This window comes from Zosterops lateralis, assembly GCF_965231275.1.
Source record: "Zosterops lateralis genome assembly, chromosome: 5".
Classification (NCBI taxonomy): Eukaryota; Metazoa; Chordata; class Aves; order Passeriformes; family Zosteropidae; genus Zosterops; species Zosterops lateralis.
This window is the reverse complement of record NC_139766.1, coordinates 29,131,933-29,150,147: the sequence shown is the minus strand read 5'-3', so window position 1 is coordinate 29,150,147 and position 18,215 is coordinate 29,131,933. Positions and strand designations below refer to the sequence as shown.

The window sequence follows — 18,215 nt, the reverse complement described above, 5'->3', positions numbered from 1 at the left end:
ATACCTGGTATCTGAAAACATCCTGGTAAAGGGCATCACAAAGAATCCATTTGAAAACAAAAACCACTTATTGCTGTGTGAGTTCGTGCACTCTTTGAAATTCCAGTGTTTGACTCAGGTAGGGGGAAGCGTACTCAATATCACCTTCACTCATGTGGAAGAATTCAGGTCCCACACCTCAGAAACCCCTGAAACCTATCCTGTAAACCATCATCAATAGGCATCCTTGTACCACCTCACAGGACCTGAACAGAAACCAGAGCATATACTGCCTTAACCATATCGCCTTAAGTACATCACCATGTGACAAAAGAAAAACACTAATCAAGTTATTATATTATTATTTTGCTTTTAAAATTGTTATTATTTTTAAGGACCATGTACATAATCCTCACAGAAGAATCAGTATACAGACATCACCACTAACTTCTCCTCCTGTAGCTGAAGTCTACACAATACTTTACCAGCGCATATTCTTAATAGCACAGCTTTTATAGGTTTGACTTCAGCGTCCAAATTCTGTAGAATTATAAGGTTTCAGAAACATCCTTTTGCATTTTGTATTCTCTAGTTCAAGATCATCGACTACACAGAGTGCTGGTACTGTGACCTATGATGACGTGCTCGACTCCTGTTAATTAAACTGCTCTACAATTCCTTCATCTAATTGTAGCTTGAATTCCTCTCTTTGGAAAGACACCTAAACATATGTAGATACAGCTAATTTATTCCTTCACTGTATGTAGTCCTAGCCCTGCAACTCCTAGGCTATCTAGAAGAGCATTATTTGTATCAGTCAAAACAGAAACAGATATTCTACTCGTATTCAAATACCGTTTTTATCCTGTTAGATAACCTTAAAAAAACAAAGTAGAGCAAGGAACTCTATCTCAAAAAATTCCATCTGCTGAGCTTTCTAACTCCCTACATTAATCTCCTGTGCAGAATCTGAATCTTCAGCTACGTCTTTTATAGAAAGGAAAAGATTCATGCTAAAATACTTTATACAATTAAAAATAAAAATAATTTTAAGTTTCATATTTTTAATGTATCAGTACCCCAGTGAATCTAGTAATTATGGATTAAATGCAATCTATATTTCACTGCAGTTTACTACCAAAAATAGAAGAGGGTCCTATGGACCTGATAAGTAAGTGAAGTAAAAGAACAAAATATTTTGAAGAACAATTTGAACCACTGAAGCAAACAAAGACAAAGCAGGTACAATTACCAAGGAAAGTTTAGGCAGTACCAACCAAAAATACCTCTCCTACTTTATTACTAAAATAACCATATTCCTCAGCATAGTGCAGAAAAACACCACTGCAATATAACAATTCATTATACTAAACAGACTCTTGCAGGACAGCAATGTTTTGAGTTAAAAGCCTAAGTTTAGATTCAGAATGCACCCCAGACAAGATCTGAGAAACAAATGTGTGAAAAAGCCTGAATTTGTACGTATGTCAAATAGGAAAACATAAAGGGAATCAGCTAATTAACTACCTAAACAACTGTCAATTATTTTTCATGAAAAACAGGCTAAGTATCAAAAGACTCCACAAAACAATCAAGTTGATGAAAATGCTTAGTATAAATTACAAAAAAAACCCCTAGAAATGAACCTTAAACTATAAATGGGAACTTTAGAGTATTACCTAAACTTCTGCTTGACAAGCTCAAGAATCTACATTGAAGAGATATTTATATGGCTCAGACAGGAATACATGCGAACTCAAAGCGAAACAGAAATGTCCATGTCCGAGATTCAGTAGACTGTCATAACTGGCCTTTTTAAGGCAACTGGGTATCAAAAGCAGCTGAACATGTTAATTTTATAATAGTAAAGAAGACAGCAATAGTGATTTGAAACTATAAAAAAGCAAAGTAGAAAATGGTTTCTATCATTCAAACAGCAGATGCTACAGCCTATAACCTTGAGCAGCCCTGTGAGCTGAGAATGTCATTCCAGAGGAACTGCATAACTGTAATTACCACTGATGTTATGAACTTGATATACAAAATGTTCTATGCAACACCAAACTCTGTTAAGCTTAATGACCAGTTCATCTGAAATTCAAAAATTAGTTGTTTTAGATTCAGCAGCATAGAAGGAGAAAAATTAATGGAATGGCACAGTTAGGCTAAGGATTGCAACTGCTTAAGAAAAGATTATGAACTTGGGATATTCCAGAATGGCTTTATCAGACACAATCATCAGAAGAAAGTAAAATCCTAATAGCAAATCTTATTAGGTGGGAGAACAGTCTGTCCAGAGAAATGCTTCAAGTCCTGCCACTACTTCAGCACTCAGGAAGAAGGGTATTTTCATGAAGAAGCCTGCAATGGCAAGGGTACAACATCTTTTCCACGTTATGGGACTATTTTCTGTAGCCAAACTATTGCCAGGCCTTTTTTTTGAATTTTGACAGAAGCAATCCACCCAATGCATGCATCTATTTGTTTATCTACCTTAAAATATGAAGGACTTGTGATAATCACACATAAAAATATGAGTTTCCCTGTCTGAAACGTAGCTTTTAGGTTCAGGTTCACGATAAAATATCTTTCCATTTGGTTAATGGCAATCCCTCATTATTAAAAGTTGGAACAAAAAAACAAAGCAAACACAAACAAACAAACAAAAGCTATTACATTTTTTATTTCCTAACAATGAAGAAGATATTATTATATTTTTTTACAAAACCTCATAGCATTATATAAAAAGAAAACATTGTTTTTTGGTAATTTTAGCTGCTCTCATATATATTAGAATTAGAGAACAAGGCCTAAACCAAATACCAGGTAAAAGTCCTTCTTCAGTTCTGACCATTATCTTAGCTAATAAAAATGTGACCTTGAAAACACTTTTAAAAATTAAGAGAATAAATCTAAAGAAGCAAACCAATATCCCAACAACCCAGTGCTCTCCCATTCTAATTTTACTGACTGATTTTTCCAGAGCATGTAAAACTCAAGCAGATACAATCTGTATTTTCCATGTGGTTGCACAGGATGTGCTGTATAAATGGTTATAGAACAGAACAGGGGAAAAGATCAATTATGTCACTGATCTGTCTTATGACAGCAAGGATGCCAAAAACATATCTGGGACAAAAAAGTTCCAATAATCCAATCACAAAATGCTATCAGGCTACTATAAGCATCCTTTATTTCACTTATTGTATGCAGTCACTGAAGTGTTCGATACAGACTTTGGTTAATAAGAAATAGAGAAGAGAGGAATATACATGCTTTATGGGGCTGTAAAAAAAAGCAGAAAAAAATTAATTCTTGCAGACTTTTTTCCCCCTCTACACTGAAAAATTTTAAAATGTTATTTCCAAACTACTTACTAAGTGCAAATTTCATTCTTCACATACAAATGTTTTCCTCATTATAAATATTGGGCAAACTACTACAGCTTTTAATATGAAGGTTATAGGGCAAGAGTCAGACTTTAGCTCTAACATATACAACACAGACACGTACGATGCACAAAACCCTGAAAACAACCAAGTTACACTTTATTTTAAGCTTGCATTTAAAGTGAAGCAAGCACTTACAATATTGCATTGGTTTCTGTAAAGATGCAGTCATAGACATGCTATGTCTACATAAAGCCAAGGGTTTGTCTGTATGAGCAGTCCACTGTGTTAAAATCAAAATATTAAACAGGAATGAAAAATGGAAGCAAAAAGATCCAGAAGACTGGGATGTGTTAGTTTAAATCAGTTAAAATGGAAAACACTGAATAACAAGTTTTACAAAGGAGGAATACCTGCTTGAACTTCAATACTAAAGAGGTGGACAGATAAGCATTTCTATCCTTTTATGTACCACCTCCACAGCAGGACTGGGAAACTTTCTAAAAAGTAGTTGTACATATCCATTTTAATTTGCCATTATTTACTTGTTAGGGAAAGGATTTCACTTAAAAGAACGATCATTTCAGCTATCTTGGTAGCACAGCTGGCACTCCACAGGAAAGTGTCAACAAAAGTTGCAGTGCCAGCACATCATAGCAAGAGAGAATCAAGTGTCAAACATTAAACACATTTTATTAAGAAAACCTAATAAGTTAAAGTTTTGAAATGAAGCTAATTATAGCAGCAGAAGGGCAACACATTTACTGCTTACTCATTCCAGAAAGAGTGGAAAAGAAAATTAATTCCTAGAGTGAAGGTGTTCATTTTTCACTGTGACGCCCAAGGGATTTATTTCGATGATCAGATTACTTATCTTGGTAAGACCACTTGGTCAGACCATTATTTAGATATTTAAATAGGAACTTTACACACTAATTTTGGCCTTGTAAAATCATAGAATATTGTGAGTTGGAAGTGACATCATGAGTTGGAAGGGACATTGAGTCCAACTCCCAACTCCACAGAGGGCAATCTAAAAGTCAAACCATATGCACAAAAACATTGTCCGTAAGTCTTCTGAACACTACAGGCTTGGGGCAATGACCATTTCCCTGGGTACCTTGTTGTGTGCCCAACCACTCTCTCAGTTAGGATCTCTTTCCTAATATCACATCTGAACTCTTCCTAAAGTAGATTTAAGCCATTCCTTCCACTCTTGTCACTGGACACTGGTGGGAAGACATCCCTGTTGTTTTATATCTTTGGCCTACAAGCCTAAATAAACTACATAGATCTTTAAAGAAAAACAAAGCAAGCAAACCCCCAAAATTTTGACCATCCTTCTCTTTGTCTGAGCTGCTAGTTCAGAGAAAGACCAAGCTAGAAAAATTGTTCCTTCCTTCTCCTCCACCTCCAAAAAACACAAATCCTCCCCATAACACTAACAGATATTAAAAACAAACAAACAAACAAAACACAGCAAAACAAAAACAAAAAACAAAACAAAACAAAACAAAAAAACAACAGCAAAACCCCCAAAATTACAAGACTCTACAGTCTGGTTAAAAGCTAACTCCTCCCATAAACGAAGTTACAGTGGAACTGTAGAGACACTCCTGGGTGGGCGAGCACTTGCTATGCGAAAGCCTGGCCTGGAATCCCGGGCAACCTAGGAGGAGAAGTGTAGCCACCCCTAGTAGCACTGAGATCTGGAAAAGGCAAGTATGCACAGTACGTATTTTTGCACATTTCCCTATTTAAATACAAAAGCTGGCGAAGATAAGCTGTTGATATGAGTCTGAATTAAAACTGCTCCTTCCTCCACATCTCTCCTACTCAGAACATACCTCCAAGTGAGTACCATCACCTACACCTGCACACACACACACACACACACCTGCTGCCATCGCTTTAAAGCTCGTTATTAACTCTGGGCATTTCCTTCAGTTGGCACCACAAACACGGGGTAACTTCTATCTCCCGAGGGCTCCTCGCCCCGTTTGTCCGCCAGGCCCCCCTGGCCCACCGCAGGGGCAGCCCAGCCCTGCCCGGAGCGGGACGGGGCCCGTGCCCCTCTGTGCTCAGAGCCTGCGATTTCCAGGCCCACGGCAGGGCCCGGGCAGGGACAGCGCGCTGGGCACCGCCATCCCGGGGCTGCCCCCCCGCTGCCCTGGAGACACCGCCGGCCATCACCTCACCGGCCATCACCTCCCCAGCACGGCAGGCGCCTCCCGCCCCACCGCGCCCTGCTCGGGGCTGGGGAGGGAGAGGGGCCGGCGGGCGGGGGACGCCGGGCGGACAGGGACACGGGGACACGGGGACTCCAGACAGGGACGCAGCGCGACAAGGCATCCCCGGCCGGGCGCGATGGCGAAAGAAGCGAACGTCTCTACCTCCTTCTTTTTCTGTCCTCCCCCGAGCTGTCCGCAGAGGAGGAGCAGGAGCAGCAGCAGCAGGGGGAGGCAGCCCCCGGCCGGCAGGTGCGGCGGCCGCCGCGCTACCCCGGCACCCAGCGCCATGTTCCGCCCCCGCCGGCGGCACCTGCCGCACCGCCACGCTGAACCGGCCCGCGCCCGGCCAATCGCAGCGCCCCGCGCCGCGGCGCCGCCTGGGAAATGTAGTTCTGCGGGGCTGTGGCGGGGGGTTGCGCTTGGCTCTGCGCGGGCAGCGCTGGCGCCCGGCCCGGTCCGGCCCGGGAGGTTCTGCCCGCCCGGCTCCCTGGTGCTTCACTGCTGCTCCCCGCTCTCGGCTGCCTGCAGCACACAGTGATTGGAAACTGTAAAACCAAACAAGACAAAACACCAAAAAAACCCCCACCAAAACCCGACAAACTATAAAGACTTTTTTCTTACACGTTTATGTGCACACACTTTTCAGATGTCATCACGCACGCACAAAGCCATCTTTGCAGAAAGTAATATTAATGCGATATGCTGTTACAATTAATTCGAATTTAGTTCCCGGAGTATTAACTGTGCAGCTCTAAATTGATGTTCTGATTCACGGTACAGTCCTCAAATCAGTGATTGTGTATTTCTCGACAGTGCACACTGCAGTGCACAGCATAGGTAATGTTAAATTAATGAGCACATACTTCTCTTTTTTTCCCCTAGAATTCCAAGTACGCTCCTTATGCTCCATTAGTTACTTGCACACAGCTGTGCTGAAGACTCAGAAAGCAGAACTATTCATTTATTTGGAGATCTTGCTGTATCACTAGAAATTTTTATGCATTTTATAAAAAACACCACAATGAATAGAAAGGCCCCAAGAACATATTTGAAGGTATCTGCTTTTTTTGGGCAGAGAATTTTTATGTGGTGTTATCACAATATCAGATGCTATCCTGAGGACACAGCTGATATCTGAGCACCCAGCAGTTAAAACATTAAATAGGCCTTTTTTTTTCTCTTCTGTTATATTTGCAAGTCTTTCAGAAGTTACATGTATCTCTAGGAATGGTAGAATGTATTCAAATAGTCTACCAAACACTTAATAAGTTCAAGAGAGTTCAGACCATTTGTTGTCCACCTCCAGCAGATTCTGACTATTGTTGGGCAATAATAACCATAAAATGGTATGCAACCGTGAAATTGGATTACAGAGATTTCTAAGACATCTGCTCTAAAGAGACAGGATATATGTATTGATCAGAACTGTGTGATTTTAAAAACACTTTTCTTTATTCCCCTTGTCTTTATTTAGGGAGGAGATAAAAAATTAGTGAAAACTTTGCACTGGTATAAAAGAGGCGTATGTTAATTAGTGTGCTAAAAAATAACATTTCATTAGAAAATCTCAGGCCCCTCTTGCTAAATCCAGAAAATGATTTTACTGGGACTTTGTCTGAAAAACTCTTGGTATCCTCCTGAGCCTAATAAACCCTGGAGCTTTCACAATGTCACTGTATGAAAAGAGCATTAAAACTACTGAGAACTTGAACGCGACTGGGAGCTCTTCATTCCTTGAAAAGATTACAAAACTCATTTGACACAACTCAGCTCTGTCAAATTTCTTACATTTATTTTTAATCAATAATTTCAATTTTCAATCACCTGAAGTCCATACCTTAAGCAGGAAACAGCAACATGGACAGTTTTGCTTCATTTCTTTTCTGTTCAGAGTTTCATACAGACCAGAACTTTCATAATCTGGCTGGTTTTATCTAGCTCACTAGATAAAGAAGACTTCACACAATTGATGCAGTAACCAGGATGTATTTGCATACACAAAGTGACTCAGGGAATCTGTAACTGCAAAGTGTTTTCCCACACATATAATACTCTGAGGCTATCTGGAGTCTATGCTATATATATATCAAAACGGCAAACTTATTCAGGCATTTTGGTTTTTATGAAGCCCGTCTATGGAATATTTACTTACAGTACCAGCCTGGCCCAATGAGAGAAATGCCACTTGAAGCTTATATGCTGCAGCTTCATGGAAAGAGGAATTGCATTTATCAAGTACAAGTTAACGTTTAACTGATGTGAGATGGCACAGTTTGATCATTTTACTGAACTATGATGAACCATATTAGCTCTGGGAATGCTTATGTGTTTCCTTAAAACTAATGATGCTAAAATATTTGTATGCTTTTCATTAAAACTGCAAAGATTTTTTTTTTTAAGAAAAGATTAATTTCATCGTGATCTGGGATCAAAATAAATGATGTGTCAGAACTTTCTGCAAGAAATTCAGACTTCTGTTCTAATTCCTGCATCTGAAATTTGTAGAGATAATGGGCTTGCAAAGTGATTCGAGTAAGTATAAGCCTGCTCTTAAGGAGGTAGGTGTGGTGTGTAGATGATGATACAGATGAAGTGTCAAAGGTGGTAGTTAGGGCTTCTTCAAGAGGATATATTGCAAACTTCTGGACAAACACAGTTTCTTAAAGAAAATCTTTTATTACTTTTATATGGTCATTTAACAGTCAGAAGTCAGAAGTTGCAAACTTTAATGTTGAAAAATGGGTTTACTCTTACAATAAAATTTAAAGATATCCTCTTTTGGCTTTCAGCCGTCAACCTTCAGAGAGCCCTTTTTCATTCAAGCCCCATTGATCTCTCCCTACCCAATGAGCCACATCACATCCAAGTCAGGTCTGAAGGGTGGTATACTGAGTTATATATTCTCTTTCTGCTGTTGAAGATGAAGCGTGCAAAACAAAACTTAAGAGTTGCTGAGAGAAGCTGCCTCCCAAAGAGGCAAGTTGCCATTAATCAATTGCTGTGGTTAATAGGACTATTACTTCTCACAGACGTGCTTTTCAAGGTACTGAGGCTCTGGGGTTTTGGCATTGCACAGATCTTGATGCATGCCATTGGAAAAAAACCTGCTCATGCATATGGTTGGCAGTAGTGTAGCAATTGCTGATTTCTGTTCTGAACTTTGTTTACTGTCAATAAATAAGATAAAACTGACTAGTTTCCTGTCAGCCATCCCAGCTTATCAGTTTATGATTTCACCTCTACTCGTTTGGGGTCTTTTTTTTTTTCTTTTTTTTTTTTTTTTTCTTTTTTTTTTTTTTTTTTTTTTTTTTGCGGGGGGAGAGAGAAGAAAAAGAAAGAAAGAAAGAGAAGAGAAGATAAAAGAAAAGAAAAGAAAAGAAAGGAGAGGAGAGGAGAGGAGAGGAGAGGAGAGGAGAGGAGAGGAGAGGAGAGGAGAGGAGAGGAGAGGAGAGGAGAGGAGAGGAGAGGAGAGGAGAGGAGAGGAGAGGAGAGGAGAGGAGAGGAGAGGAGAGGAGAGGAGAGGAGAGGAGAGGAGAGGAGAGGAGAGGAGAGGAAGTTGCCCAGGATGGTAATACTGAAAAATACCATCCTAAATTGAAGCCAGACTAACAATTTTTTTTCATACTATTTTGTTCCTGAACAAGACACACCAATATCTTTCTTGAGAATACAGCTATAGTACTTGCAACAAAGCACCACTGGATTTGATTTTGCAAATAAATTTAGTAGCATGGTTTATACCCCTCGTATAAAAGATAAGTACTATGAAGTCAGGTTGATTAGAGAAGCTCATACCAATTTCACTTCAGTATTTTTCATTACATTTAGTTTTAGTAAACTTCTTATTTGTGTATACAATTCTATTGATGCAAATATTTCTATCATCCTATTTCACTGACTTTAACAAAGATTCCACGAAATATTATACAAATAATTAATAATTGGAATTGAATATTCGACATTAAATAATTTACATCTACACCAACACACCATACGTTTGATTTTCTTTTTGTTTGTAAACTTTCCTTTTATTTTGTTCATAAATTAATTTCGTAAGATTATGATGAATGCATTGCAAGTTATCTTGGATAAACAGACACATACAGAATAGAATAATCCATATATTCAGGGAAACTAAGGCGATCTAAGCATAACCAAGAATTTTCTTAGGATGTATATTATATTTAAAGACTTAAATCTTTGCATGCATGTATACTTAAGGTACCTAGCATGTCATGCTTGTTTTACCATTATCACAGCAAATGAAAAAAAATTTGCACTCTGTATTAGGTGCTCTAATGGGAATCTTAGATTGAATCATCTCTCCCAATTAGGGGGTATTCAAAAATATGAAATTCGAGTTTTCTTTAGTTCTGTATTAGTATGATGGCTTAATCACAATTTAGGGTTTATAAGCATGAAAAGGATAGAATATCCTGAAAAATTAATCCCAGAAGTCTAATTACCCTAATCATCACAAATTATATTCTCCATCAGTACTGTATTTTCTAGTACACATAGAAATATAAGACGTGTAATTTATAGCTAGTCCAATAGACAATCTTTTTTCTATGTTACTGTAGTGTTACTACCTCAAGTATCATGAGGTGTGTTAATGTCTGTTGACCTTTTTGGACAATTTTTTTTTTTTTTTTTTTTTTTAAAGACACTTAGGAGAGTCAAATCAGCCTTATAGTGTAAGAGCATATCCAGGCTGAAAATGTAAAATATTTTAAATTTTGGGTGGGTTGACCTTGGCTGGATGCCATTGTAAGTGGCTCCTAGGTCAAAATAAGAGCAGGAAGAGGTCATTCACCAGTTCCCATCATAAGCAAGCAAAACATACTAGTCTTAGGGAAATTAGTTCAATTTATTACCAATCCAGAGTACGGTAATGAGAAATAAAATCAACTCTTAAAAATACTTCCCTGCCATCCATCCCTTCTTCTTGGGCTCAACTTCACTCCTGAATTCTCTGCCTCTTCCCTCCAGTGTCACAGGGGGACAGGGAATGGGGCTGCTGTCAGATCATCCCATGTTGTCTCTGCTGCTCCTTCCTCTCCAGGAGGAGGCCCTCTCTCACCATTCCCCTGCTTCAGCACGGGGACCCTCTCAAAGGAGACCATCTTCCACCAGCTTCTCCAACCTGAATCCTTCCCACAGGCTGCAGTTATTCACAAACTCCTCCATTGTGAGTCCCTCCCATGTGGTCACAAGTTCCTGCCAGCAAACCCACTCGACGACAGACTCCTCTCCCCATGGGTCCACAGCTCCTGCCAGGATCTTGCTTCTTTAGGCATCCTCTGGCAAGAGGTCCTCCAGGGGCTGCAGGTGGATCTCTGCTCCACTATGGATTTTCATGGGCTGCAGGGGCACAGCTTTCTCACCGTGGTTTGTCTGTTCCCAGATGAAAAGATAAATCAGAAAAAAAAAGTCATACTTGGTTTGAAAGCCATTTAAACATCAGCTTACACAAAATGTCTTTAATCTGTGTTAGGTTCTATGGGGACAATCTTTCAGCTAATTATTTAATACATATCCATATAAATGTAAGTACCCAGAGCAAAGAGATTCAGCTCTGGATTAGGAAATGCAAATCAGCTTCAGGAATACCAGCAGCAAAGCTAACAAGAGATTAGCATAGAAGCTGCAAAGCTAACAGGGGATTACCTTTCAGAAGAGCTTACTAGTTTATCATCATGAACAAAAAATGTAACAAAAAAGATGAGAACAAGAATAACTATGAAGAAAAACATTCAGAGTAAAATCACTAAACTGTTCCTGCAGTGAATATTTCTAACCACAGGCCCAAACATACACTTCACACTAGACCTTCCACCTCCAAGCAGGTACAAGTCAAGGGTGCTTTCTAAAGCAAGGTACTTTAAATTAATTTCAAAGCCTGTTTCTGTTTCAAGCATGTTTCTGTCCAGAGAGTTGGACTCCCATTGTAAACAGGTAAAATGGATTTGCCTTAGAAAATATAAGGACAGTAGGGCAGACACCTTGGCTGATACTGCTGTTTCCAACACACACACACACAAACACACACACGAGTACACGCCTAAATGACACATCAGTCAAAAGAAGGTTGTAATGTTGAGAGGCACTAAACACAAGAAGTTAGAAAGTTTGTAGAAATAACAGACCATATAAATAAAATGTTAAAGCAATGATGTCCTGGGGAATACTGGAAATTGTATTAGTTTAAGTAAAAGATGTCCTGAAATGTGGAAAATGGCACCCAGTTTATTTTGTCCACAGAATAGCAGAACTGCATTGGTTATTTCACAATATTTAGTCCTATTTTAATATGTTTATACTATAATTATGTCTCACTTGAAAAAACCAAGCTCATGTCAAGTTTGAAAAAACTGAAAAAGCTGGATTCAGTTCAGATGGGTTCTCATCTGAAATCATTATCAAGGTTTTTCTTGTAAGTTGGATGCTCCAGCTCTGTGTTCTGCTTCAATGGAAACAAGCATTTGCTTTTCATTACCTCTCTTCCACAGACTGGGCAGCAGTCTGGGACACTTTCTGAAAAGAAGTTAGGAATTCATTGGTTTTGAGAATATGAGACATACTCAACCTAACTCTCATACTCTTACCTGCTCTTGTTTTCTATTTAGTTATTGGTTTGATCTGCTTTTTAAAATTTTAATTGCAAATAATTACATAGTTTCTGTTCTGGAAGTAACAGGAAAGTTATAACACATAAATCATCTGAAAAATCATTGCAGTGGATTTCACATCCTTTCCTAACCAACAGTGAAAGTGTAGTCCCTTAGAAAGCTAAAGATTGCAAGAAATACCTCCATACGCTAAAAAAATGTATTAGGAAGCCTTCTCTTTGTGAAGCTGGGAGTATAGCTAAAGCGTTAAAAAAAAAAAAAAAAAAAAAAAAAAGTATCCTAATTTGTTACAGCCTGTCCCTACCATAGTGGATACATATGAAATATTGGAATATTGTACATATTCATTTCTGTCTAAACCAACTATTTTGTTCTTAGCTGCATGAGGAGTTAACTTACTTGATATGTGTAATGAAGGGCACAGAAACTTTTTAACGCTTAAAGTGTTAAATTTCAAGGTGTTGATCCCAGTCTTGTCTTTAGACTGCAGACAAAGCAAGTAGAGTACTATGCTGTATCCCATTTAATAAGATTTGTGTGCACATCTCTGATCATCTGGACTAAATCCACACTGAAGCATTTGCTCTTCACAAATATTTCAATGAATCATACCTGCTACAGATGAATTAGCAGTAGCATGAAAGGATATTGAAGTTGATCTGTGAGCCTAGTTCTTCAAAGAGCTTCAAACCAATGCAAAAGGCAAATTGTTTACCATTCCTATTTAGTAGGCTGTTGTTACATTGAAACTGGGTGGGTGTAAATTAAAATTATCCACAAAAATTTACTTGAGATGCTAGATTAATTAAATTTTCCAATTTAATTATGCTGACATAATATTTGTGACATGCATATTGCACAATATTTCCATTTTGAAGTGATAAGTCAGTGTCAACCCATTCATTCCTGAAACCCTACCATTATTATGCCTGCCTTAAACAGAAGAGTGTATTTGTGATGGTGTCACACCTGAATAGTGCAGGGTAAGGATGAGATCTTCCCTCTGCTGCTATAGCCTTCAAGACAAGTGTGACTGTATATTTTCTCCAGAATTCTCTGCTTATTGCTACTAACACACAAAATAGTACCTGCAACTTTTGAATTGCAGCACTACTTTTGGCATATAAAAATATAATCCTTTAGCAAAAAAAATGACATCGAATTTCCCATGGAACCTGTAAAGTTGCTACAACAGTCCTTATGGCAGTTCCGCGGGATGTAAACATCCTAATATTGTAGGCTTTACTGAGAATCTCCTAAAATTCTGGGAAAACAATTTCAGGTTGATGGCAATTGAGCCTCCAATACCAAAATCACCTGTTTCTATTTAACTGTGATGTGTCTGCTACAGTTACAGCCCTCTACCACAATAGTCACAGAATATGGTATCAGCAATACCAGAAAACAGCAGTTATTTAAGAGAAAGCTGAAGATTTGGCTTTTTAATTCCCTTAACATATGGGTAGTGAAGATTTTCAGAGTTTGAAGTCTCCTATATGCTACTAAATAGCCTTGACTTAAATAAAGCTGTGAATACTTTGCATGTTATGCTCTGAGTGTTCAAATCCATCTTCCTCCCACCTTTTTGCCCTCTCCCATGACACTCCTGAAAAATAGAGTCAATAATGCCACTGATTGTATGTTCTGGAAAATTCTTCCACCTACACAATATTTGTAACAGACTCACAATTTTTCTTTCATTATTAAAAATACAATAAGCATTTACTTGTCTTGGAAAGACTATAATTTCTGCCTGAGCCTCCAGGTTCCACTGAGTAGTTTAGATTCCTTGGGAAAGAACAAGGGCACCTATGATCTTACTACTTTTGACAAGGAGCTAGAAGTATCTTACTAAACCTCAGTAACTTACTGCAATACGGGCAGTTGGATGGCCAGATCCAGAAATAGCCTTTAAAAATGTCATTCTCATGCTTGCTGGTTTGTGGAGCGAGATGAAATACTGATCCTAATCTTTATCAGATTTGAATGCTGTATTTTTTCTTTGTCTTTAGACAGAGTAATATTCTCATAAGTTACTCTCAAATTAGTTTAAAGTAAAAATTCTGACCTTTAACAAGTCCAAATGTATATGCAAGAAAGAAGGAATGTGTATGAGTGCTTCTCTCTAATAGCAACTTGGACAATGCTTACTAGTGTTTTCAAGAAAGGCAGCACTTTTAGATATTAACAATGCTGGATATAAATCCCCCACATACACATGATCTCATTAGACTAGCTACACATAATGGACTTAGGAAGTGTTTTTACTATGCTTATTATTTTTTTTTCTTGCAGGTGATCAAAGTTGAGGGATTTTTTGTTTTTTTTTTTTATTGTTTGTTTTGTTTGGTTGGTTTGGTTTTCAGTTTGTTTTATCGTACATGACGATGGATTTTAAGTAATTTGTGATAGATTGTAATCCGTATGTGATACTCACTAAGTTACAACACTGTATCCTTTTCGGTCTATTGACCCCTGAGCTCAGACTCTCAAATAGTGTAAAACTTCTGCTCTGGAAGGTTTTCTTCTCACTTATTTTGTTTAGTTTTCAACTCCTAATTGCCATGTTTAGATTTGCTCCCTGGTTGTTAATGTCTTGTTTTCAGAGAGAAAAATCCACTTAGTTGGTTTAGGAAGTTCTAAGGGATCAGAAAAATGGCAAACCTCTGTGCCCTCTGCAAATATGTTTTTCACCTGTTAGTTATGTTGCTAATAATGGAGCTGTTTTTATTTTCTTGTGGTTTTTGTTTGTTTGTTTGTTTTGTTTGTTTGTGTTGTTGTTTTTTTTTTTTTTGCTTGTCTGTTTTTTTTGTTTGTTTGTTGTGGTTTTATGGGGTTTTTTCCCTGTGATTTATGTTGCAGATCAGCTGATGACTGCTGTTACTTACCCCCTAAGGTCAGTGTACCAGTTAAACCACCACAGCCAGGTAGCTGCATGGATGCTTTGCCCACTTGATTAGTAAAACTTAAAGTGAGGAAGAATTGCTATTCCAGCTTTCTGTGATACTTTGAACTGCAAATGCTACTTTGCCAACCTAGTGTACTAACATTACTATCAGTAATGACACATTAACACTTGGGCTCACACCATGTGCAGTACCTACATGCAAAGCTCTGGTTGGGAGTTTGACCTAGTGCCTAGAGTAGTTTGCTTTCTAGTTGTTTTGCACCTTGGGTCCTCATCCTTCTCCTTGGTAATGTTAGGCCAAGACCACTTCCACTGCTTCATCACCACCACCTTATCATGTCAGTCACTCACAGATATTGTGCAGAATTAATTTCTTCTGTCAAACCAAGGTCTTTGGCAGAACTGCCATGGGCAGTTCATTCACTCCTACTTGTAGTTGGATTCATAGCAGAAGTATCTCAATCCATTTTATGTTAGCACTTCTTCCAAGAGGGTAACACATTGTTATGAGATCAACTCTTCATCAATTCCTCTGCAGCCATTTTATTTTTCCAGGTGATTCCAGGGATTTCCAACACTATGGGATTTACAATGACTCCCATTGAATCTTCTTGAGATGCAAATCCTTCTAGGATTGTCCACCAGAAGTGATACAGCCTGAGTTCACCGGATCAAGTGCATGGTACAGTTCCAGGTACACAGAGCAGTGCAGGCACTTTGGTTCATTGGTGCCACTGACAGTTTTTCCTGTCAGCAGACCACTGCCACCTCTGCTTTGAGAAAGTCATTACTCAAAAATAACACATTGGCAAAGCAACATACTTAAGCTGTGTACCTATTGCCATCCACATAGACACAAATCTTAATCTACCCTCGCATCACAGAGTGGGTTTTGTTCTTCATTACCTGTGTGATAATTGAACAGAATTTAGGTGAGACTGAGATGCTGATGGTGAAAGTTGTCTTCACTCCAGACTTTTGATACGATTTCTTGCTATGCCATCTAAATCTCAATGTGTCTGGATTCTGCAAACAATGTTATACATGAGGCTTTTCTGTTGGTACTTCCCAATTCGTATGCTTGTTTCAATTTGCAGTCCCAGTGATCTCTTGATACATCTCTTTTTTTTTAATGTTTCACATTAAAAATGCAAAAAAATGGAAGTACAACCATCTGCTTTCTAAATCTATTTAGTTACTTCTTGAACACATTTGACTAAAACTTGTGTTGAAACAGGCTGTTCTGGTTTGGGTTGAATTAGGGGAGAACCTCCAAGGAATCCCCTAATAACAAAACCTCTACCACCCCTCCCCCAGCCCTGGGTTTGGGAAGGAATCTCTCGAACAAAAAGTGGAAAAAACCGGTTTATTAACAAATAAATAAACACCCCCCGACACAAGGGAAAAAAAGAAAAGAAAAAGCTGAGGTTACTGTGAGGGGGAGGGCGCAGAGCTTCTTTCACAAGCCCCGGAGATCCTCCTCGGACTCCTCCAGTCAGATCAGCTCCGGGTGCCGGTCCTAAATCTTAAAGGTGGGGGGGGGGGGGGGGGAAGGGGAGAAGAGGGGAAGGGAAAAAAACCAAACAAACAGAGCACAGAGGCGGCAGAAAGAATAATAAAAAAAAAAGAACGAAAGGGCAAGAAAATAAGCAGAAATTGCGAAGCAGCAATGCAAGCCTAACAGCCAGGAAAGCCAAGCAGCAGCGCGAAAGAGCCAGCCCACAGTGCCCGCCCAGCTAACAGGGAAGTAACAGCTGTTAGACATAACAAAGGAGTCCACGATATGGGATAGAGAGCACTGTCAGCCCAGGACACAGGCACACACATGCTACATTTGCACATTGGTTTTGTTGATAAGTTTTTTTCTTTTATTTTTTTCCTGATTATTGAAATACTCTGTTGAATATTGCAATACAGAGCATAATACAAGAGAAAAAAAGCAACACTGTGTTTTTCTGTGTTCAGAAACTGTTGATACGAAAGTATAAAGAAAGAAAAATAGGCAATTTTCATCACAAAGGTGCACATTAAAAAACATGGGATGACAACCATAAAATCCTAAATGTCCTAACAGTGACATTAAGGCAAGTGACAATGACAGCGGTTCCAAAATTCATCAAAATGTTTGTGGTTTTTAATTATTGGGGATATTATGTATCTACATATAATCCATGTATCTACATGCATTATATTCAGGTTTTGATTAAATTGTTTTACGTGAATTATGGTAACTGTAAATCTAATAACTTTGGTTTTTTGACAGTTTTTTCCATACAGCTACATGTTTAACAATTCAAGTAGCTTTAACAAAATAGATCTAGAACAGCTACATCATAATAGAGAGTCATTAAATCAGAATGCTTCTGGTGGTGCTTTGCTGAGCGCAGCAAAATACTATTATTGAGCATTTTTTTTACTGTTCTAGCATGAAAGAAACTCCTTTGACATACTGCTGACAAAACTTTGAGACTGTTTTGTTACTATCTGTTACATTCACCAATCTTGTTGAATCACGTAGATCACATAGCAGGCATAAGATATTCAAGAACACAATGTTTTATACATCTATAAAAAATAATTTCAGTCCTTGGTCATGGACAGGGGAATCCCAAAACTGATTTACAAGAGAAAAACAGTTCACAGCAACCTCAGCACAACCTGATCCTTGGCTATAAACACTGAAGTGGGGACTTAATCTCTCAGGATGGTGTGGCTGACTGCACTGTTGGAATACTGCATATTCTACTGCTTTTCATGTTTAACAAATTGGAGAAGGCAGAGAAAAGAATCAAAAATCACTGAGTGCTGAGAAAATGCCTTGGAGGAAGAGACTTAAAAACTTAATCTGTTTAGCATGTCAAAAAGAAGATTGAAGGGTGGCTTGACACAAAGCATAAGTATTTCCTTGAGGAGCAGATACCTGGCATTAAAGACCGTTCTATTTTAGCAAAGAAAAGCTTTAATAAACCATAATAACTAGAATCCAGACACAGTCAAGGTAGAAATAGGACATGAATTTTTTAAAAGAAGGATATCTGTGCACTGACTCAAACTGATGGAAAGAGACAGAATCTAT

General features: G+C 38.5%; 1 protein-coding gene across 3 annotated transcripts in view; it reads right to left on the bottom strand.

Moving 5' to 3' along the window:
- Positions 1-5,890, bottom strand: part of TUSC3 (tumor suppressor candidate 3) — a 105,205-nt gene extending 99,315 nt beyond the window's left edge. For 2 of the 3 annotated variants that reach the window (XM_083861250.1, XM_083861249.1), the window contains exon 1: positions 5,762-5,890. In XM_083861250.1, the coding sequence (XP_083717376.1) occupies positions 5,762-5,887 (126 nt within the window). In that variant the 5' untranslated portion in view covers positions 5,888-5,890. The remainder of the gene's footprint in view (positions 1-5,761) is intronic. The other variant, XM_083861251.1, reaches the window with a different exon arrangement.
- Between the last annotated feature and the right edge of the window lie 12,325 nt (positions 5,891-18,215).